General features: G+C 37.0%; 1 protein-coding gene across 1 annotated transcript in view; it reads left to right on the forward strand.

Annotated features, from left to right (window-relative positions):
- WDR70 (WD repeat domain 70) overlaps positions 1 to 21,259 on the forward strand; it is a 357,011-nt gene extending 335,752 nt beyond the window's left edge. The window contains exons 14-18 of the mRNA XM_056824559.1: positions 2,070 to 2,170; positions 3,934 to 4,013; positions 5,891 to 6,007; positions 13,479 to 13,641; positions 20,976 to 21,259. Of these exons, the coding sequence (XP_056680537.1) occupies positions 2,070 to 2,170; positions 3,934 to 4,013; positions 5,891 to 6,007; positions 13,479 to 13,641; positions 20,976 to 21,063 (549 nt within the window). The 3' untranslated portion in view covers positions 21,064 to 21,259. The remainder of the gene's footprint in view (positions 1 to 2,069; positions 2,171 to 3,933; positions 4,014 to 5,890; positions 6,008 to 13,478; positions 13,642 to 20,975) is intronic.
- The last annotated feature ends 1,454 nt before the right edge of the window (positions 21,260 to 22,713 follow it).

Genomic DNA, 22,713 nt, shown 5'->3' on the forward strand with positions numbered 1-22,713 from the left:
GGAATTTGTCCACCTTGATTTGTGGAGGGTGGCCAGTTCTAAAACTCCCTCACTTGAACTAATATTTGAGAACCAGCAGGTCTAGAATCTGTTTGCCCAGGCTTTAGCTCACTGAGCAAGACATCTCTTTATCCATTAGGTAGTGCGACAAAATTATCTTTAAGGTACTTTGAGTTCTAACATTCTGTAATTCTATTAAATCAATTGCTGGGTCAGAGCCCATTTGGGATACTAGCAGTGATTTCTCTTCCTTGCTTCCTTCCTTGCTTCCTTCCTTGCTTCCTTGCTTCCTTCCTTGCTTCCTTGCTTCCTTCCTTGCTTCCTTCCTTGCTTCCTTGCTTCCTTCCTTGCTTCCTTGCTTCCTTCCTTGCTTCCTTCCTTGCTTCCTTGCTTCCTTCCTTGCTTCCTTGCTTCCTTGCTTCCTTCCTTCCTTGCTTCCTTCCTTCCTTCCTTCCTTCCTTCCTTCCTTCCTTCCTTCCTTCCTTCCTTCCTTCCTTCCTTCCTTCCTTCCTTCCTTCCTTCCTTCCTTCCTTCCTTCCTTCCTTCCTTCCTTCCTTCCTTCCTTCCTTCCTTCCTTCCTTCCTTCCTTCCTTCCTTCCTTCCTTCCTTCCTTCCTTCCTTCCTTCCTTCCTTCCTTCCTTCCTTCCCTCCCCATACCAAATATTTATATTTCGTCTTTTTCTGTGTTCTATTTTTCTATCACCAGAGTAAAAACAAATACTATGAGAAAAAATCAAGACATTATTTGTGCTCTCTCACGTAGAATAACAATGAAATTTTCCCTTGAAGAGCATGTAAAGCATTGCACAACAAATGTATTGGTAGTTCCTAGCTTTTTTATCTATTTGCATGTGGCCTTTAGGAAATTCCTAGTATTCTAGTATGTCATAAAATCACAATGAGATAGGTCAGACCAATGAGCTCTTTATCACTAATCTCTCTGTCAGAGAGAGTCTGATATGAAAAGAAGAAGCTGGATTTGTGGAGAATGAGTTCCATTCCAAGTTCCATTCCAAAACTCCAGTGTTTTCTTTTTACTACTACAACTCCAAAGGGTAGATCCCTAATTTTGCTCCCCACGTTCTGTGTTTCTCTATCCAAGGGCATCTTTTCTAGCCTCACACTCCATATGGTATCTGCTGTGTCCAAGAAAATTTAAAAGAGTGGAGGAAGTAGGGCCACCAAGGAATCAATGCTTTTTCCCCCTATTGACTTTATCTTCTTTTCTTTATATTCTTTTCTTTCCTCCCCTTATCTATACCACCTACCCCTACCATTTGTCTCCTTGAAAACCAAAAATGCAAATTGTAGTTTCATCTGAGCCCTTTAGGAAATGGATTAGGAAGAGGTAATGAACAGTTTAGAACCCACTGGATCCAAAAGTGCTGTAAATTTTCCCCACTGTCAATAAAAATCATGTTGACCCACTTAAATTAAAATGTGTTAATAAGCCTTTTGATTCTACTATGCATATTTTTCTATTGCATTTTTTTTTTATCTAGGAGATGAATGAAGTATAGATGAATGACTTTAAATAGGCAGTGTTGTTCCCGAACTCATTACAAAATTATGATCTCTATGATTAAAACAATAAATAAATCAAAGAGCTGGGCCTTAATCTGTCATCCAGAGGGACATATTGTGTGTGTAGAAGCATGAAACATTGAGATCCTAGTCTGCTTCAGTGGTGAGCATAACTTACTTTTGTGGGCCCAGCATTCCAGGATGCCAGCAACATATGCCAAAGGAGCTGGAAAAGGCTAACTCTGTGGTTTCAAGGTTGTCAGGAAAGGGGGGGAAAACATCAAGAAAGGAACATCTTTTTTATTTTTTAAAGAGTGTCATTCAGACACGTGATGAGCTAAGAACTAAACAATATGAATATAATTATGATTCAAAAGAAAGTGACCTGAAAATTTATCCAATTAATCAATTTATTTATGAGGAGGAAAAAAATAAAGATGTGTGTTTCTCTTAATAAACTGGTATTCAGCTGAAATTCTAACTAATATATTAAAATATATTAACAACAAAGAGAGCAAGTTATCTAATATTCAGTCCTCTTTCAGAGTGTGGTACGCTGCTTGTGGCATCCCAAGTTAAACCAGATCATGGTTGGAACCGGAAATGGATTGGCTAAAGTTTATTATGATCCCAACAAGAGTCAGAGGTATTTTATAAATATAACTCATTGAAGATGAATAGCAACAACTGGGAGGAGATTTTTTTCTTTAACTTTACTTTCTTTTCCTTTTTATGGGGATATATGTCTTTTGGGAAGATGCAGCTGGCATGAGTAAGGTTTCTTAGCACTAAATTGCTGAGCTGATAGTACTGGCCTTCAGAGAGAGTTTTGGTATCCTCATTGATCCATACAGAATTCCAAGTGTTTGAGATTTTCCAGGGAATTTATAATTCCTTAGCTGGAATGTTGAGTGCAAAAAAAAAAGAAAAATCCTGTCTACTTTTCCACATCCACCTAGTCCATGGCATTTAGGAGGGATGAAAGCAAGGGATTCACAAAGTTGAGAATTAGAAATAGAAACAGCTTATTCTTTCTACAGATTTATAGTTCAGATGTTAGGTAAAGTTGTCCTCTGCCAGCAGATGGAGACAGCACAACTTTTATACACAAGTACACACACACGCGCGCGCACACACACACACACACACACACACACATCCATACATCCACATTGATTTTTATTTTCCCAAGCATCAGGCCCAGAACATAGGTGTTCCAAAAATACACCTCTCTAAAAGTACATCTTACTTTGATCCTTCAGCTATTTCCATTTTCCTCACCTATGGCAATTGGTAGTAGATTGCAAGTGTATCATTGCTCCAAGGTTTAAAGTTGTTCCTTTCCAAAAGATTGTTCTGTTCTCTTTTATGAAGATAACTGATTTATAACTGTGGAGAGATTGAGTTGCCATTGTTCTGGCAGTTTATCAATAAATTCTTCTCATTTTCAAAACAGGCTTCTCATTAAGCCTGTTTTGACTGGTTTGTCTTTATTTTTTAAAAGAATAGAATAAGATAGGATAGAATGACAGTTTTAATCTTGCCTAATTAGTGAGTATTCGTTGTTGGGAGTGGCTGCCAGTCCTTTCCTACAGAGTACTTTAATCTCTCATATTTAGAAAAATAAGTCTACTGTGCTACATGAAACTAGTTGGTATTTTGTTGTTTTCAAGGAGCCCAAAAGCAAGGGATATAACTGACACAAGCAGCCCATTTCTTTTGAGAAGTTTATTAACTCTGATGTAACATTCAGCAAATTCCAAATCTGATTTTTTGAAAAAAATTATTTTTCCTTGTTGATTCTAAAGAAGACATCCAAACATTCTTTGCAATAATACTTGTAGAAGAGTGGGGTTCCTTGCAGAGCCAGGCATTTCAGCTCAATCTTGGGCAGCAGACCCATAGCTCTTTCCAATATTGCCTGTCATACTGAATTCCAGACAGTTATGTGGGTTGTATTTGAGATGTGGACAGATGCCCTTTAGAATGTAGACCACCCAGCTTGCTTTTTTCTGTGTCCCAAGCTAGAATTGAACTCCATGTTCTTTGGGGCAAAAAAGGACAGATACTTAACTATTGCTACATGGTTGTCTTTATATCCTTCTTTTAAAAAAATTATTACAAAAAAGTTTTTTAAAAATAGTGTCCAAATTCTGTCCACTTGTCTTATTTTCTCACCAATCCCATCGATTGACAATAACCACTAAGTAGTATATTTCCTATTTCCTAAGTTCAATTCCGTCATCTTGGAAGTTCCATTTATCACTCTAGCTTGGCTAGTTTTCGGCTTTGGCTGGCAAGATGGCAAATATAAAGTGAACTCCTAAGCAAGAGTATCTGTTTTTTTTTCAACATATGTTTCCAGGATCAAACCAAATGGCTTATGCTTTCTTTTGGTTTTCCTCTCAGGGGAGCAAAATTGTGTGTAGTTAAAAACAAACGGAAGACTCGACAAGCTGAGACACTAACCCAGGACTACATCATAACTCGTAAGTGATTGGAATGATCTTTAAAAGTTGCATCCCTCATCTGCCTTCATGTGGTGCTGATTTCATGGATTTTGAGGAGGAAAAAATCCTCAGTTCAGGCATATATTGAAAAATTATCTCATTCATGTGGAAGGTACTACTAGTCATGCAATAGCTTACTCATTTAACTTGTGTGACTCACCGGAGAGACAGACAGGACTGTTGGATTTTTCACGTTATTATTACAACCACAAGAAAAAATCCCTGCCAGTGTAACCTGTCATCATGAGGGTTGTGAGTCTCTGAAAAACTCACAACCTAGCCTAAGAACATGGGAGGAGGATCCTGATCTCTCTATGTGAAGTGAAATTATGTACAAAAAGCTATGAAATCTCCATAAAGGCAAATTGTCTCCTCCAAGATTTATCAGATGCCTTTCTGATAGGGAATGTAATCTGACTGACTTGACAAAACCAACTTTTTACAGAGTTGTGCTGATTGTTTTCCACTAATGGATGTCCTTCAAGTGACTGAAAACAACTGTTCAGAAAGAAAATTGAGTTCCTTTTGAAGAGGCTCAGCAAGCCCTACATTGCCCATTAACCTGACCAGTGCCTTAATGCTGTGCCCAGGGGGCAGTGTGTGGCTGAGGGTTCTGCCTGGCAGATCAGACATAAAACTAACCTCCTTAGAACCTGGGATCATTAAAGATATCCCATGACATTTTTTGCAAGAGTAGAAGTGTTAAACTTGGTGTCATGACCAAATTCCAGCTCATGTAATTACATGCCGCTTGCTTAAATTCCCCCCTACCCTCACCCCACCCCTAAAGTCGTTTGAAGTAGAAAAGCTATTTTTCACTTGCCCTCCTAAAAATACTGTTGTGCACAGAGGCTGTCTTCCCCTCTGCCCCCTCCCTCCCCCCCAGGTGGCTGCATTTCATTGGTGAGTGATGTGGTCTTGGTTCCTGGGGATGAAAAAGTACTTACAGATTCTTTGCTGTGAATGACTATATAAATTTTAGGTGTTAGTATTTACTATAGCAAACATCTCTACATCCTTCAAGCCCCTGACTCCTGGGGGGACAAAAAAAAATTTTCTTCTTGAAAGAACCCATTTCTATGGGAGTTTTAAATGGAATTATGCTGACTGTTTTGCTTCAAAGACAAATATTTAACATTCCCCTGTCCTCACCCCAACCCCAAAATAAAACTGTCATCTGACCCTCAGTATGTAGAGAAGTGTTACTTTGAGTTTTTTTATTTTGTGGGGTCATTTTCATATGCAGGCCTATAGCACCAGTCACCACTTAATTGCCAGACCCAAAGGTTCAGGCACCCCACTACATCCAGGGCAACCTTTATCCTAGTTTCATTGGCATACGATGTTTCTCTCTTCCGGCCTTCTACTGTTGCTCAGTGTTGTCACACTCCTCCTTGGACTTGGTCAAAGTTCAGTGATGTGTGAAGTGATTCCAGTGGTATGAAGCATCTGGGGAAAATTGTGGGTTGGAAGGCCGGCTATATATAATATAACTGTTAGCATTATTCATATTTGATTTGTGATGGAGAATCTTAGGAAGTCTCATTGAACTTTTCTCTTCAAAACTATGGAAACTGAGCTTTAGCTTCTGACCAAGTTTTATTAGCTTACACATGGTTTTGACGTGGATTTAACCATGTTTCCTGTGTGTAGTTCCATGCCAAGAGAGGTGAACAAATGACTCTCAAAATCTCAAAACTAAATGGGCTAATTGGTTACAGTAAGACTGTCTGCTATTATAAATGGAGGCTGTCATTATGCCTTCCATTTCATGTTTTAGTTATTCATTCTTCAGCTATGTTTTTGGATGGAAGAATTATTATTAAAATGAATTTTTTTTAATGTGACTCTTCCAGCTCATGCACTGCCTATGTTCCGTGAACCACGCCAGCGAAGTACAAGGAAACAGTTGGAAAAAGATAGATTGGATCCTCTGAAGTCTCACAAACCTGAACCCCCTGTGGCAGGCCCAGGTAAGTATAGTATAGTCTATTGGTTTTAGAGGTTCATTAAACAGTAAGGGGAAAATACTGCAAATTTATCATTAAATTTTCCATTTCTATAAGATTTCCTCAGATTATTATTTTAATATGGTATAATAATAATTTTTTACCATAATTTCCATCATCTATATGTTATATTGAACTTTGGACAAGTAGGAAGGTGACTTGATTTTCTCTGTTTACAAAATAAGAGTACCTTTCCTTTTTGACTTTATAGGAATAATAAGAACTAGGCCTATAACTTCACTGGGACAAGGAAAGTCTCCATATACCAATGCAGGGTAGCATTTTTTCTGCCACATATAGTCTCAGAGAGTTATGTAGATCACTGAGGGGTTAATTCACTTGCTCAAGGTCACCCAGTTTGTCAGAGGCAGGACATGAACCCAGTAGCTGTTCCTAGGTTCAAGCCTGGTTCCCTTTCTTTATTGTGCCTTTCATTTGCTTCACAAGAAGATAGAACTCCTTGGGATATTCTGGAAATTTAATTCAACAACATATATTACTCTAGAAATGTAAAGATGAAACAAAATAGGACCTACCCTCAGGAGTTTACATTTTATTAGAGGGAAACAACATGAGTGAATGAATTTTTTTTTAATTTCAGTTACATGTAGAAACTATTTTTGACAATTGTTTTCTGATGTTTTAGAATTCAGATTTCCTCCCCTCCTCCCTTTCACCAAGGCAGTAAATAGTCTTATATAGGTTTATACACCTACTTTCATGCAACACATATTTTCATATTGCTCATGTTGTGATAGAAGACACATATCATGGGCATATAAAATTAAATATGAACTCGCTCTATGCAAAGTAATTTCCTGGGGAAAGATTCTTGTCAGGATAGACTTCTGGTAGGTGCTTTAAGAAATGGAAAGTGGATTTGAGTGAACAAGTCTAGTGTATAATCTACTGCACATTACAATCCTTTTAACTTCATCTGTCATCTCACAAGTGCCCTTTGCTCTCAGTGTATAGAGCTGACTTCTTACCTGAGTTTTAGCTCTATATCACTTTCTGACCTCAGTGATTTCTCCTTATATATCACTAAACTCAGCAAAGCAAAACTGAACTACTCATTTTTCCTCTAACCAAAGTCTTCAACTAAGGTTCTCCTTGTATCAGTGATGAATCTTAGCCTTATATTTGACTGCTCCTTTAATTTGATCACCAGACCATACCTTCGAAGCCCCTCTAATGTCTTTCTCTTTCAGTTATCACTACTACTGTCTTAGTCTAGGTTCTTAGGCCTTCTCACCTAAATTATTACAATACTATGCTTACATTTCTCACCTTATCAGTCCATCTTGAACATTATAACCAAGTTAATTTTGTTAAATTATCCCATTCATCATGTTTCCCTAGCTCAAAACTTTTAAACAATTCTCTAATGACATAAAAGTGCTGAATTTCAAGTAAAAAGACTGGTTCAAATTCTGTTTACTAACTATATCCTTGTACAGCTCACTTAAATGAAGTGTCAGTTTCCTTAGCCGCAAAGTGGGGATAACAATATTTAGACAATAAACCACATTATACCAACTAATGCTCTAGGAATAGTTTGCCCTCAAGACCATTAGCCCAGATTCCAGCTCAGGCCCCCAAACCATTCTCCAGGGAAGCACAGCCTGTTGAGAGTTTGCCTGTCATCTCCACTATCACTACCATTAACTTCTACCAGAAGGCAAGCAGGCAGGGTCCATTGAAACAGTATTTTTCCTTGAGCAACAGCATGTACCTGAAGGTCAAATCCCTGCCATCGACCCCTTGACCACCATCTCCCATCAGATGTGGGTGAAGATAAACCAAAACCCTGTATCCCAGCAACCCCCACTTACTACTAGCCCAAATTTCAGCCCAGAATTCTATAGCCATAACCAAAAGAAACCCTCCTTGTGGAGATGGGACCTCTAGAGATGCAGTATCTCTTGCCTCCTTCCAAGCAACAGCTATTGAAAAGAAAGAGAAAGCTTTACCTCTAAAGTCCAAGGAGTCCAATGGTTTGACATCAGAAAAGAATATGGTTTTATCTATGGAAATTATAGTAAAAAAGATGACTTGCCACTGATCTTGCTACTGGATCTGAGGACCAGTTACTTTTCCATCTGTGTTGCAACTGAAGCCTGTTTTACCTTAGAATGTCTTAAACCTCCTTGAGTAAAGCAGGGATGTTTCTTTCTTTTTAAAAAATGTTTTATTATTTCTCTCAATTACATGAAAGATTTTTTTTTTAATTTGAGCCAAATCTTCACCTTCTCTCCTTCTTCTCCCTCCTCCCCAAGACAGCAAACAACCAGATATAGATCCTATGTTTATAATAGTATATAAAACATCTTTCCTTATTAGTCAGTCTGTGAAAGAGAACTCGGAACAAACAAAAGAACAGTGAAGAAATAAAGTGAAATGTAGTTTGTCTCAATCTGCATTCAGACCTCATCACTTCTGTCTCTGGAGACAGTTGGCATTTTTCATCATGAGCCTTTGATTTTCTTGAATCACTGTATAAATCAAGGACTTTTCTTGCTTTTCTATTTGTATTTTTATCACTTAATACAAATGTTTTGCACATGGTAAGCATTTAATGAATCTTCTATTCTTTCATGAATTTTGATAATACAATAAGGATTCTTGGTAAAGGTTTGATATCTATGAAATTATATTTCAGTTCTAAAAGGTTCACTATAATCTGAACTTCACCTACTTAATAATCACTTTTTGCCCCCTGCTAAAAATTTTGCTTGGATCAAATTGATCTATTAATTTCTGTCTCCACAAACATTACCCTTTCCTCCCTCTATGGTTCTTCTAAAACCATTCTGTCCATTTTGTAATACTCAGAGGAGCACCAGAACTCCTTTCCATCTGCCTATGCAAGTCCTATCCTAAAACCAAGTTTTAAGACTTGGTTCATATCTCACCTTTTATGTAAAACTTGTCCAGTTCAATTCATGAAATAGTTATTAGGGTCCTCATATGTTCATGGTTCTGTGCTAGGTCCTGGGAATACAAAATGAAAAGCAACTCAGTTCTTGTGCTCCAGGAGCACATAGCCTAAAAGGAGTGTGTATATACATTCATGAAGAAGAATGAAATCGAATAAAAATGAGAGATACAAAGAAGAGCCTGGCGAAATACTATGAAAATTTTGAGGAGAGGGGCAGCTAACTAGCACAGTGGATAGAATGCCAGCCTTGGAGTTGAGAGGACCTGGCTTCAGACACTTTCCTAGCTATGTGACCCTGGGCAAGTCACTTAACCTTGATTGCCTAGCCCTTGCTACTCTTCTGCTTTAGAACTGATACTATAACAAAAGGTAAGGGTTATAGGGGAAAAAATAGTTTTTGAGGAGAGATCACTTTCATCTGGTATCATCCAGAGAAAGGTTTATGAAGAAAGGGGAACATAGAAACCTTACAAAACATTAGCAACTTCTACAGATGGAGAGGTGGATGAAGATAGGGTATGGGAAGACATCCTTTCTAAGCCCAGAAGATAATGCAACAAAGACAGAAGAATGGCCAGAGAGTAGTCTAGTTTGACCTGGTATAGAATATATTAATGGGTGTAGTACCAGATAAGACTAGACAGGTAAAATGGAGTCAAATTTTGGAGGACTTTGAGTCCTAGGATAAGGAGTTTATACCAATTTGATTATGTAACTTCTTTTTACATATTATTTAACTTCTTTTTTATGTATGTCTTGACTTTCCTGACTAGGTTTTACTTCTTAAAGTCATTTGGCCAACTTCATATACTGCCCTATGACATCGTCTCTGGAATTGCCTTAAATTATTATTTCAATGTTTATTATTTAACTTCTTTTTTATGTATGTCTTGACTTCTCTGACTAGGTTGTAAGCTAATTGAGGGCAGACACCATATCTTGTGCTTCTTTGCATCTTCCCCAGCCCCCCTCCCCCCCAAAAAAAACAAACAAACACGCTAATCCAGTCTTATAGGAAATTAGTGTCCATGGTTAAGGGAATGGTATTGCCACTAAACTCTGCCTTGGCTAAAACAAATATGTAACATTGTGTTCATTTAGGGGGCACATATTTTATTAAGAACATTAAAAAAATTCTAGAATGGCCATAGGTGGGCAATCAGAATAATGAAAGCCTCAGTGTCACACCATTAGAACATTAGTTGAAGGAAGAAGGAATATTTAGCCTAGAAAAGAGATGACTTAGGGAGGGACATGATAGATATATTCAGGTATTTGAATGTTAGTCATGTGAAAACTGGATTAGACTTGTACTTCTTAACTTTGGAGGGCACAACTAGGCACAAAGAGCGGAAATTGTAGAGAGGCAGATTTAGGCTAGATAAAAGGAAAATTTGACTGAATGGTCTGTCTTGGGAAGTATTCCATACCGTCTAACTTTTGTCTCCCAGAATCTTAAAACAAAAGCCGGATAGCCAGTTGTCTCAAGTGGTGTAGAAAGGATTCTTGTATATGTTGTATAAGTTGTTTCAGAAAGTTCCTGAAATGCTTTCCAACGCCTAGTTGTTTTGATTTTTGCCACAGCACCTTGCACATATTAATTCTCAGAAATGTAGTGATGAGTGTTGCTTTGTACTGAGGTTTTTTAATTTTAATTTAATTTGATTTTTATTAAATTTCATTTTATCAACCATCTGGAACATGCTAGGACATATACTTAGAAACCAATGTTTTCCCTAACAACATTGACCACATAATGTACATTTAATAACTGTGAAATAAAAACATTCTTATTTTTTAAACCCTTACCTTCCATCTTAGAGGCAATACTGTGTATTGGCTCCAAGGCAGAAGAGCGGTAAGGGCTAGGCAATGAGGGTTAAGTGACTTGCCCAGGGTCACACAGCTGGGAAGTGTCTGAGGCCAGATTTGAGCCTAGGACCTCCCATCTCTAGGCCTGGCTATCAATGTCCACCCAGCTGCCCCTGAAATAAAGATATTCTAACCTTGGATATATCAACTTGAAATAAAAGTTCAAATGAAAATACTATGTTTTTTAAAAAACTAGTGAATAGGGATAATTAAGGAGACTTATGGAAATTATGTCTGTCATGAGGAACTTGAAATTTTGTTGCCTTTTATTTTCATGATAACCATAAATTAAAGCTAAGAGGTACACAGTAAAATAGTATATACAACTTTTCCATATGAAACAAAACCAGTATGACTTAGTACTAATCCACATAATATTGAAACTTATAATATTTGAAAATAGTCCATGTGATAGAAACTTCATTTCAGGAGCAGCTAGATGGCTCAGTAGATAGAGTAGCAGACCTGGAGTTGAGAGAACCTGAGTTCAAATCTGATTTCAGACACTTCTTAACTGTGTGACTTCAGGCAAGTCACTTAACCCCAGTTGCCTAGCTCTTGCCACTCTTCTGTCTTAGAACTGACACTATGATAGAAGGTAAGGGCTGTTTTTTTTTTTTTTTAATTTAAGGAAGAAAAAAAGAATGTTCATTTCACTGAGTTATTTGGAAGTCAGGTTACCATGGACTTCACAGGCCAACTCAGCCTTTTTCAGCATGTCATAATTCATTCAACAGGCCACTTATGTGGTAGCAGCTGGGTGGCTTAGTGTATTGAGAGTCAGGCCTAGCAACTGGAGGTCCTGGGTTCAAATCTGGCCTCAGACACTTCCCAGCTGTGTGACTCTGCGCAAGTTACTTAACCCCCATTGCCTAGCCCTTACCACTCTTCTGCCTTGGAGCCAATACACAGTATTGACAGAAGGTAAGGGTTTTAAAAAAAACAAACAAACAAAAAAACCAGACCACTTGTGGAACCTACTCTTTATTTAGTTTTTATTTTAATAACAAATTTCCATATAAGTTTTCTGAAGTTATATGATTCATATTATCTCCATCACTTCCTCCCTCCCTGACAGCAATTCAATCTGGGTTATACATATATATTATCACATAAAACATTTTCATATTATTGATTTTTGTAAGTGAATAATCTTATGAAACCAAAACCCCAAAACATATTCCAAATAAGCAGGTGGTAAATCATATGCTTTCATCTGCATTCCTACTCCAACAGTTCTTTCTCTGGAGGTGGATAGCATTCTTTGTCCCTCAAAATTGTCCTGGATCATCATATTACTCTTAGTAGCCAAATCTATCACATTTGATTGTTCCACAATATTATTGTTACTATATACAGTGTTTTCTGGTTCTGCTTATTTCACTCTGTATCAGTTCATGGAGGTCTTTCCAGCTCTTTCTGAAATCATTCTGTTCATCATTCCTTACAGCAAAATAGTATTCTGTTACCATCATACCACAATTTATTCAGCCATTCTCCAATTGGGGAACATCCCTTTAGTTTCCAATTCTTTGCCATCACAAAAAGAGCAGCTATAAATATTTTTGTATAAACAGATCCTTTACCATTTTCTTTTTTTATCTCTTTGGGATATGACCTAGTAGTAGTATTACTGGATCAAAGGATATGCATTGTTTTTTAGCCCACTGTTCATAATTCAGAATTGCCCTCTAGAATGGTTGGATCAGTTCACAACCCTATCAGCAATGCATTTTGCCACATCCCCTCTAACATTTGTCATTTTCTTTTACTAGTCATATTGGTAAATCTGATAGTTTTGAAGTGATACCTCAGAGTTGTTATAATTTGCATTATTCAATCAAGAATGATTTAGAACATTTTTATATGATTACTGATAGCTTTGATTTATTTATCTGAAAACTGCCTATTCGTAATCCTTTTGTCCTTTATCAATTGGGGAATGACTTGGATTCTTATAAATTTGACTTAGTTCTTTAAATATTTGAGAAATGAGACCTTTATCAGAGACATTTGTTTTAGAATTTTCCCCCAGTTTGTTGTTTCCCTTCTAATCTTGGTTGCATTGGTTTTGTTTGTATAAAATATTATTAATTCAATATAATCAAGATTATTAATTTTATATATTATAATATTCTTTGTCTTTTGTTTGGTCATAAATTCTTCCCTTCTCCATAGAACTGACAGGTAAACTAGTCTATGTTCCCCTAATTTACTTATAAAATCACTCTTTATGTTTAAATCACATACCCATTTTGACCATACTTGGTTTAGAGTTTGAGATATTGATCTAAACCTAATTTTTGCCATACTGTTTTCCAATTTTCTCAGCAGTTTTTATCTCAGAGTTATTATCCCCAAAGCTGGGATTTTGGGGTTTATCAACACTAGATTACTGAGATCATCATTTACCCCATATCTATTCCATTGCTATACTCTTCTATTTCTTAGCCAGGGCCAGATTGTTGGGATGATTACTGCTTTATTGTATGGTGAAACCTACTTTTAAGCATTTTTCAGTTTTGTCAAACAATACTGGATAAATATATTGCTAAAAGCACAGAATGTACTGGGGTTGCCTGTGTGTTCTCATCTCTGATTTTGTTCTTTGTTCTGAAACAGGTCGTGGCGGTAGAGTTGGAACCCATGGAGGAACCTTGTCATCATACATAGTGAAAAATATTGCTCTGGATAAAACTGATGACAGCAACCCCCGGGAAGCCATTTTACGACATGCAAAGGAAGCTGAGGATAACCCATATTGGGTTGCTCCCGCATATTCCAAGTAAGGACTGGTTTATTGTAGTCATTTTTGTTTGTTTGTTTTTAAAAATAAGTTGGGAAGATTTGGGCATTTTGCAAATAGATTTTGGGGAACTGTTATTCCCCCTTTCTTTATCATAATGTTAGTGTGGAAAATAAGAAAGGTACCTATCCCCATGACTCATTAGCTTGACCTGTTTGATTCAGGAGATGCAAGAAGTGCTTTTTATGAATGATGGGATGAATATAAGGCATAAAAAAGCTGGGAAAGTGGGTAGGGGATGTATGGTTTTGAAGGACTTTGAACACTAAGCAAGATTTTATATTTGGTCCTGGGAATGATAGGGAGTCACAAAATTTTACTAAGTAAGGGAGATGACATGGTCAGACCTACCCTTGAAGAAGACCATGTTGACAGCTGAATTGAGGACAAAGTGGAGACTTTGAGCAGGGTGACAAGATTTCTCCAGTGACTTCTTTATGCCACTTCTAACATGTAACTCTTCATTTATAATGTGTTGCAACCTGCTCACCTCTCTTCAGTGCTTTCTGGTTCTTCTAGCCTATTTCCCCTGCTTTGATTCCACTTCCCTTTTTCAGTAATTTCCCTTATTGACCAATTCAGCCATATGTCATCATCTGTTTATTCCTGAATCACTCACCCCCATGTCCTCTTGATAGTCACACTTTGCCAGATCTCAACCATGGATTACCCACACTGCTTTATTACCCACACCTTCTTTATGCTGAATGTTTCTGGCAAAAGCTGTGCAACTATGCCAATTGAGCACAATTTAATTTAATTCGACAGACACTTATCAAGCAGCTGGGTGGAGGCTAGTTTGGACAGGAGATGGATAGGAAGAAGAGAGACTCATTAGGAGGACTTTGCAGTCAAAAAACCAGATGAGGAAGGATGAGGACCAATATCAGATGGCTATATATAACTAGAGAGAAAAGGACTGCATTGAAATATATTGTGGATGTGGAATTGAAAAGACTTGAAAACTTGAGTGTTTAGGAAGAGGGAAGAGTCAAGAACTGGAAGAATAATGATACTCTCAACAGAAATAAGACATTAAGGAAGAGGAAATGGCTGAAGAGGTGAGGTGAGGAATAGAAATAATGTCTTTGGATATATTGAGTTTGAAACATCTCTAGAAAATATAGTTGGAAATCAATAGGCAGTAGGTAATCCAGAACTGAAGAGTGGGCTAGTTGAACCAATTGGAACTGAGATTAACCAAAAGATATTTAAGAGAGAGAATAGAAGAGGTCGGATCCCTGGTTCACTACAAATTTATTATCTAATCTAAACCAAGCCCTTCCCCAGGCTGCTGCTGCTGCTGCTGCTGCTGCTGCTGCTGCTTCTTCTCTCTCTCTCTCTCTCTCTCTCTCTCTCTCTCTCTCTCTCTCTCTCTCTCTCTCTCTCTCTCTCTCTCTCTCTCTCTCTCTCTCTCTCTCTCTCTCTCTCTCCCTCTCCCTCTCTCCCTCTCTCCCTCTCTCCCTCTCCTCCCTCTCTCTCTCCCTCTCCTTCTCCCTCTCCCTCTTTCCCTCTCCCTCTCCCTCTCTCTCTCAGCAAAGGACCTCATTTTCTACTATACTGAAAAAATATTGACTATCCATCATGAATTCTCTATTTTCTCTCATTTTCTCCTTCTTTGCTTTTGTTTCTGATGAAGAGACTAGTCTGTCCTTGGCTCCAGGATAAAAAATACAAACTTTGCCTTTTGGTGTTTAAAGCCTTTCATAATCAGGCTTTAGCCTGTTGGCCTAAACTTATTTTCTCTTGTTCACTCTAAATATACTGTACATTCTAGCCAAGCTGGCCTACAGGATTCACTCTTTTCCATATATTTTTGCCTCCCACTCACAGTTTTTGCCTCTATTTCTAAGTGTCTGGTATTTGAGTTGATTTGACTCTATGGTTTTTGAGTCTAGGTGACTAGGATGGGTGGTTCCATCAAGAAAAATCAGGAACCAGGAAGAGTGGGCAGGTTTTGAAGGGAAGATGATGAGTGCCCTTTGGCCATGGAGAATTTGAAGTGTTTGCAGGATACGTGTCTGTAAATTATGCCAAAACATGTTTCTGTGTATTTCTTTTGCTTAGAGCACTTTCAGAGGCTCTAAATCTATTCCTCAATATTTATTGAGCTCTTCTTCCTAAAGGTTGTCAGTTATCCAGCCTTCCTAGGCTCTTTCTTTTCTGTTCACCTGCTAGAGTATACGGTTTACTGCCAAGTGGCAAAGTGTTTGAAGGGAAGCTAGTATTTAAAAGGATCTTTTTTAAAGGTCACTGTAATTGAGAATGTGTCCCTGGTTGTTTTTCTTCACTGCAATTGACTTTTAATGGTGATGAAATGTAGATCTAATAGGGAGTGCTTTTTCATAAAAGTGGCATAATTATGTTTTATGCAACTATACATGCCTAAATATGGCACATGCTTTGATACTTCAAGTTCGTTAATGCTGATGATAACTCAGTGTGTTTGGGCCCTTTAATTTCATTGATTGGATATTAGATTTCATTCCTGACACTGGCAATGTAATAGCCATGAAAGTTTTAAAACACAGCAGGATCACAGAAGGCTCTCATTCAACCACACGTGGGCAGATTTAGTTACAGTTTCTTGTTAAAAGATGTTGCTGGAGGGAGAAAAAAAAAAGGAGCTGGCCGAGGAGTGGGCAGGATGTAGGTCCAGAATGTGATTAGCTTACACACCAGACAGGGATAGATGTGTGTGGGAGCTTGGAAGATTGCCAGCAGCCTGCCAAGCTTGACAGCTTTGTCAGTAGATGGTGAGTCTTCTTGCCAAATACACTGCCATTATTGCTGGATCAGTAAATTTAATTTTCAATATGCGTATCATTTCTGACACAGTATCTGTAAATATGTATGCATGAAAATATCATTATTACTTTCAGGGCACCCAATGGAAAGCCACATTGGGTAAGAGCAAGATTTAAATCCATATTGTGTATGTATATATGTGTGAATAAGATAAACACAGTGGAGAAAGAATAATTGCTTTAGCTATGTTGATTTTCATTACCCAGAGCTTTCCTTTACTCTTTCTTTCTTAAAATACACTCCAAATACAGGCAACGTTTCACTGATAGTCTTAAGTATACCTCACTTTAAGAAAATATAAACTTAAAATATGTTTGCAGAAACACCTTTGATTGGACAAAATGATTCACCACAGGCTTTTTTCAAATAGTAATCCCACCTCCTCTCCCCTAGTATTTTACGTAGCAGTCATTTTTAAAAAATTCAGTCTGTGCAGAGCTTCAAAAAAATACCTATTATGTAAAAGGCATGTACACTTGATTAATAAGGCTATGCGTGTTTCCAAATGCACAATACTAGCTGTTATGAAAGTTTTATAATACATGATTGTGCCTTTCATAAATGGACATTTAATATTTCTAAAAATGTATATTGGTTACTCTTCAAATCTAATTTCATGTTTAGTTCATTTTCACTTTGATGATAAAGTGGCTGCTTATTTGGGAGCTTATTCCTGCACCTTGCTTCTTCACAGGTCTCTTGGATTCATTTTCCCTTTCCTTAGTCTCCATCTCTTCTACTTCATTTTATTCTTCTCTTACCTTGCTTTTCATTTTTCACTTGTACAGTTCTGGAGGGAAAAATCTCTTCTTTGTCTAACTAGGACTTATTTGTTTTCCACATTTTATATTTTTCCTAAAGAAAATGGAAAATTCTTTATCCAGAAAAATCTTTTTGCCTTTTTATTTTTCTCAACTCTTTCTTATATTAACAGTAGTTACCTTTGATTTAATGTTGAATGGAAAGAACAATTGAAACTACAGGTTTTTTTGTCAAGCTCTTTCATTTGAATAATTCTGTGATTGTAATGACTAGGTTAGAGTTCATCTGGGTCCTATTTAGCCTAATAGGGTTAACAAGTGTGTCAGATTATCAAGTCATGGCTATAATTGACTTTGTACTTTGAGGTTTTTCTTTATAATAAACAATGGGCCCTAGGCCAAGAAAGCTTGTGGTTTCTACTCATAGGCTTGTGAATAATACAAGAGATTCCCCCTCATATTCATGTCATTAGCCCGAAGCTAGCTTTATACTTTGTGAATGAATCATATCAAATGAGTAATGATTAAAAAGAATTTGATCTGTGAACCTTGAATGTTGAAAACATTTTGACTTTCACTGTATACTGAATGCTAAAGGAAAGTGAACATAGAAGACCCAAGTTAAAGCTCTATCACTCAATAGATAAGGGGATGTATTGATGTTTTAATTTTAAATGCCTCTACAGGAACAGTGGAGTGCTTTTTAAAAAAAGTAAGAATAGGAGGGTGGGTAGTTGGGGGTATATTTTATTGCTTGTTCCTTATAGAGTAAATATTTTGGGTAGGACATGGTAGTTGTGATTTGGTAATTTTTTTGTTAGACTTTTTTGCAAGAATGCTTGTTAGAGGGGCTCTCATTTTGTCTAAACAAGCCTGAGGAATAAGAGCAAATTGAATTTCAAAATGAATAGTAATTCAGAGCATATTAAATAATTGATAGAATTGATACATCCAAAAGTAACCTGCATATGGCAGCATCTAAGAATAATCATGACCGACATTTATGTACTAACTTAAATTTTATAAAGTGTTTTCCACATATTTAGTTCAGTTGATCCTCTCAACCCTGAGATATAGGTACTGTATATGTTATTGTATATATTTAACAGATGAGAAAACCAAGGGATTAAGCAAGTCAGTTTAAATTTATCAGGTACCAGACTCAGGATTTGAACACCGATACTCTTCTGACCAGTATTTTGTAGCTACTTCTTATAACTGTTGAGACCTGTGAAATCATATCAACTATTAATGGAAGCAAAGATTTCTATGTTAAAAACAAAACCTCTCTAGCCTTATTATAAGAATACTGAATGGTATAATTTAGCGATTAGTGACTAGCCAATAGTATAACAAGGCCAGATGTCTAACCTGCTCTTACTGTTCCTTGGTAACCGTAGTAAACAGCTTAGCATACGTAGTTGACTTCAAAATATTTACTCTTCTTTAAATCAGTTCATCAAGCAGGATTGCTTTGAGTTGATGTGAGCATTCTATCCCCCCCAGACCCCTGGGATTTCAGCTTTATATGAAGTCATAAAGAGAGGAAGATATTTAGGGGAAGGAGGTCTGTTCCTCCTTGAAGAAAAAGCAGGCCAGCTTCACAGACTAGACTCCTGCCCCAGGTCTAATGAAATAGGTCTGTCAGGGGCCCCAGATGGGACATTCTCTGAATAATCTCAACCCAGATTATATTCCAAAGAGAAAAAGAGCCATAATTTATGGATCTTTCACTTTTTATTGGTTATTTTGTGTTGTTTTTAAATAATCCAATTTGTTTTGCAAATTACAGTTTTTAAATAATACAATTTGTTTTGTGAATTAAGTGTTGCAGATTGGGGAACTTCATGTCATTATCATGGTATAGGGCTGTAACAGGGTAGCAAAGTGGCACAGTGGATAGAGAGTGCCAGGTCTGGAATCAGGAAGACTTGTCTTCCCCAGTTCAAATCTGGCCGTAGACACTTAGTAACTGTGATCCTGGGTTAGTCACTTAACTCTATTTGCCTCAGTTTCCTCATCTGTAAACTGAACTAGAGAAGGAAATGGCAAACCATTTCAATATCTCTGCCAAGAAAACTCCAAATAGGATCATGACACAACTGAGACAATAACAAGAAAGGGGTTTAATGGTTAGCTTAAGTCACCTTTTCACCTTCAGGTTTACCTTCATTTCCCTTTGCTGTTTAATTATGTTACCCACAAAAGCAACATTTCAGTTACAATATAGTTTCAATAACCTAATGTATTTAAACCTAGCCTCTAGAGACCTCCTCTGCCCCCTTTGGGAAAATTGTCATTCTCCCCCCCTCCCCCATTAGAAATTAAATAATTATTTTAAAAGTATATTTTAAACTGGACGTGACCCAGAATTTTTGGTTTGCCCAGAATTCAGTGTTCCATATCCTTGTGTACTTTGCCTGCCTCACTGTTTTGTGGAAGGAAGCTAACCTAACCAGTTATCTGGTAGTGTCCATCATATGAAATTCTGCAACTGTTTTTTGAAATTTTAGTCCTTTGATCTGCTTTCAAATGCCACATAGCAACGTCTCAAGGTATCAGCACAACCAACTGGATGTACAAGGGGGTTCCTTAGATTTTAGGCAGCTATATATGAATGGAGCCAGGAGCCAGGGCTACTGTATACCTCAGGGTATACAACTCATGCCAAGTAGCATCAGCACGAGTTGTGGGCGGATTTTGATTCTCCAGAAGTAATAAAGTAACAGTAAAGAGTCTTCTGGAATTGGAATCTTATTTTCTCCCCTCTTCTCAAACTATACATGAAAATGTGCTTATATGTATATATTTATAAAACACATTTACTTATATAAAACCAAAAGTTTTGCCATGTATGTGAGCACAAACACATGCACACACACAAGCAGGTAATTTTTTTTTTTTAGAACTCTTGAAACATCTTAAAGAAATTAAACCATGATATAATATTTTAAAAATTAAACTCTAAAAAATTATTACTTCCCTCAAAAACTGTTTCCTTCAAGTTCCAAAATGGCTTTTTAAAGAAATTAACTGTCAGAAATACCGAAGTATGTAGTATTTAATATGTAAATAGCCAGCATTTTTCCAGTTTTAATTACCATAATAATTTTTTATATCAGTTAATTTAAATCTTCTATCACACAGTAAAATTTCATATGACAGAGTCATTCAGGGCTAGAAAAGAACAGGTGTAGAGATACACAAATGATTTGGGTAGAGTTTCTTTTGCTTAGGCCTTTTTACGACTGTAGCTCTTCATTTCTATATATCTCACTATTAACTCCAGTTTCTTTCCGTCCCCAAGATGGAACTGATTTACCTGGAGTCCAAATGGTTCAGAAGTTGGGTGATTGAAGTTTTGTGCCAAGGGTCAGGGTCCAGCCCCACTTGACTAACCCTAGCCCGAACCTTAACCCTAAACCCTAAACCCTAACCCTAACCCTAAGAGTGGTGCCCAGCACCACTGTACTTAAATTATATTTTTATTTTATACCAGGAGATCACAAATTGCATGGTTTACCGTGAAGTGTGAATCCATGTCTCTGTACTTAATAGATTTTTCCTCCCATTTCTGTTGGTTAGAAACCTAAGGATTAATATTTAATCATCCAGAGGAATGATGGCTTTTAATAATAATAATAATAATAATTTCCCTACCACATAACCAAAAAAAAGTCACACCTTGTTGAAAACTCAGTAAATGCTCATTAACTAAACTACTTTTCTTCTCTTTTGTTTTAGGACTCAGCCTAAAACTGTTTTCGCAGATGTAGAATCTGATGATGAAGAAACAAAGAATGAACCAGAGTGGAAAAAACGTAAAATCTGAGAATCTATTTTGAAGTCAGAAGAGTGAAGAGAGTAACAACCAATTTTTTCTTAATTCTTTTCAAATAAACAAGTATATTGATTTCTAACACCAATAGTGACTATTTTAAAGTTGTGCTAAATATGTGTACAATATTTTGTTGTTGCATTGACGAAACCAGTTTATTTTCATTAAAGATTAAGCAACAGATTCTTAATCTATGCCTGGTACTTCTTGTTATCTAGAAGTTATATTGAACCATGATAAATGTTTCTCTAGCCTCAGAGAAAATTTTTACATATTTCACAGGTGCATCTGTTTGGGACAAATTGAAGTAAAAAAGATGTAAAATGGAAATTAAGATCAAAAGGTCTTTTTTGGTACAATTTCACAGAATATCTTTATATACCTGAGCTTAGATTGAGTTAATTAATTTGAAAGACATTTATATCCTGTCTTTTGAGTCATTTTAATTGCCCTATTTTCATTTTACTGTACCATAAAGAGTAAGAGGGCCTCTTTCTAGTCTCTCAAGTTAAAGGTCAAACTAATCTAGAGTCAATGAAAGTAATCTCCTCATTTACCAATTTATCAATGTTGGTATCATCTGAGAAGTGTGAGAGTGAAATAAGTATTCCTTTTTCCAGTGCAACTGAAATAAAAAGCCTCCTTGTCTCTAGCCTCTCCCAGGTTGGATTGATAGATACCTGGCCTGTCGTGTCTCTTTGCTTTCATTCCTTGCCTAAGTGGCTGAAGCTGTAATGCATCATTTTGTCTCGGAGACAGTCTGACAAAATTGGATACAGTGCAGAACTTGAAATCAGGAAGTTCTGAGTTCAAATCCTGCTTGGAAAACTTACTTAGCTGTTTATCCAGGGTCAAGCCATTTAACCTCTCAGAGTCTCAGTTTCCTCATTTATAAAATATGGATCTTAATTCTAGTAATATCTGCCTTTCAGGGTTGTTGTAAGGGTCAAAAGAGATAATGTATATAAAGTGTTTTGTACACCTCAAAATGCTTTATAAATGTCAGTTGTTACTTTGGATTGTTTCCGTTATTTTTATTACTTCATTATAGCCTTACAAACATTATTATATCCTTCTTTGTGACTGATCCATTCCAATTTACCACTGGGCAGCTAACTGTCTGGTGACTTGGTTTCATAGTCATTTAATAGATTTTTATTGACTGCCTGCTCTCTGTAAGAATGAAGAGGAATTCAGACAGATAAACTATGAACTCTGCCCTCAGGGAGCTTACCTTGGATCCGGGGAGATGATGAAGACATAACTAATTGCAGGTACATTATAATAGCCTCGAGGCAGGACTGGGAAACTAGTTCCTTCCTAGAGTCTTGTGGTAACATTTAGTGATAGTGATTGTATTACTTCCAGGTGGCACACGTAAAGCTGCTCCCAGATGTGGAGATTTGTCCTGGATCCAGTATTTACTCATCACAGAAAAGACTGAAAATCATTCCCCAGTTTAGTTCATTAAAAGGGGTCATTAGGTGGCCCAGTGAAGAGAGAGCCAGGCTTTGGAGGAGAGTAGTCCTCGGTTCAAATGTGGCCCCAGCCACTTCCTAGTTGTATGATCATGGGCAAGTCACTTAATCCCCATAGCCTAGACCTTGCTGCTCTTTGGCCTTAGAATCAATTGATTCTGGGGTG

The sequence above is a fragment of the Monodelphis domestica genome, chromosome 3 (assembly GCF_027887165.1).
Source record: "Monodelphis domestica isolate mMonDom1 chromosome 3, mMonDom1.pri, whole genome shotgun sequence".
NCBI classification, from domain to species: Eukaryota; Metazoa; Chordata; class Mammalia; order Didelphimorphia; family Didelphidae; genus Monodelphis; species Monodelphis domestica.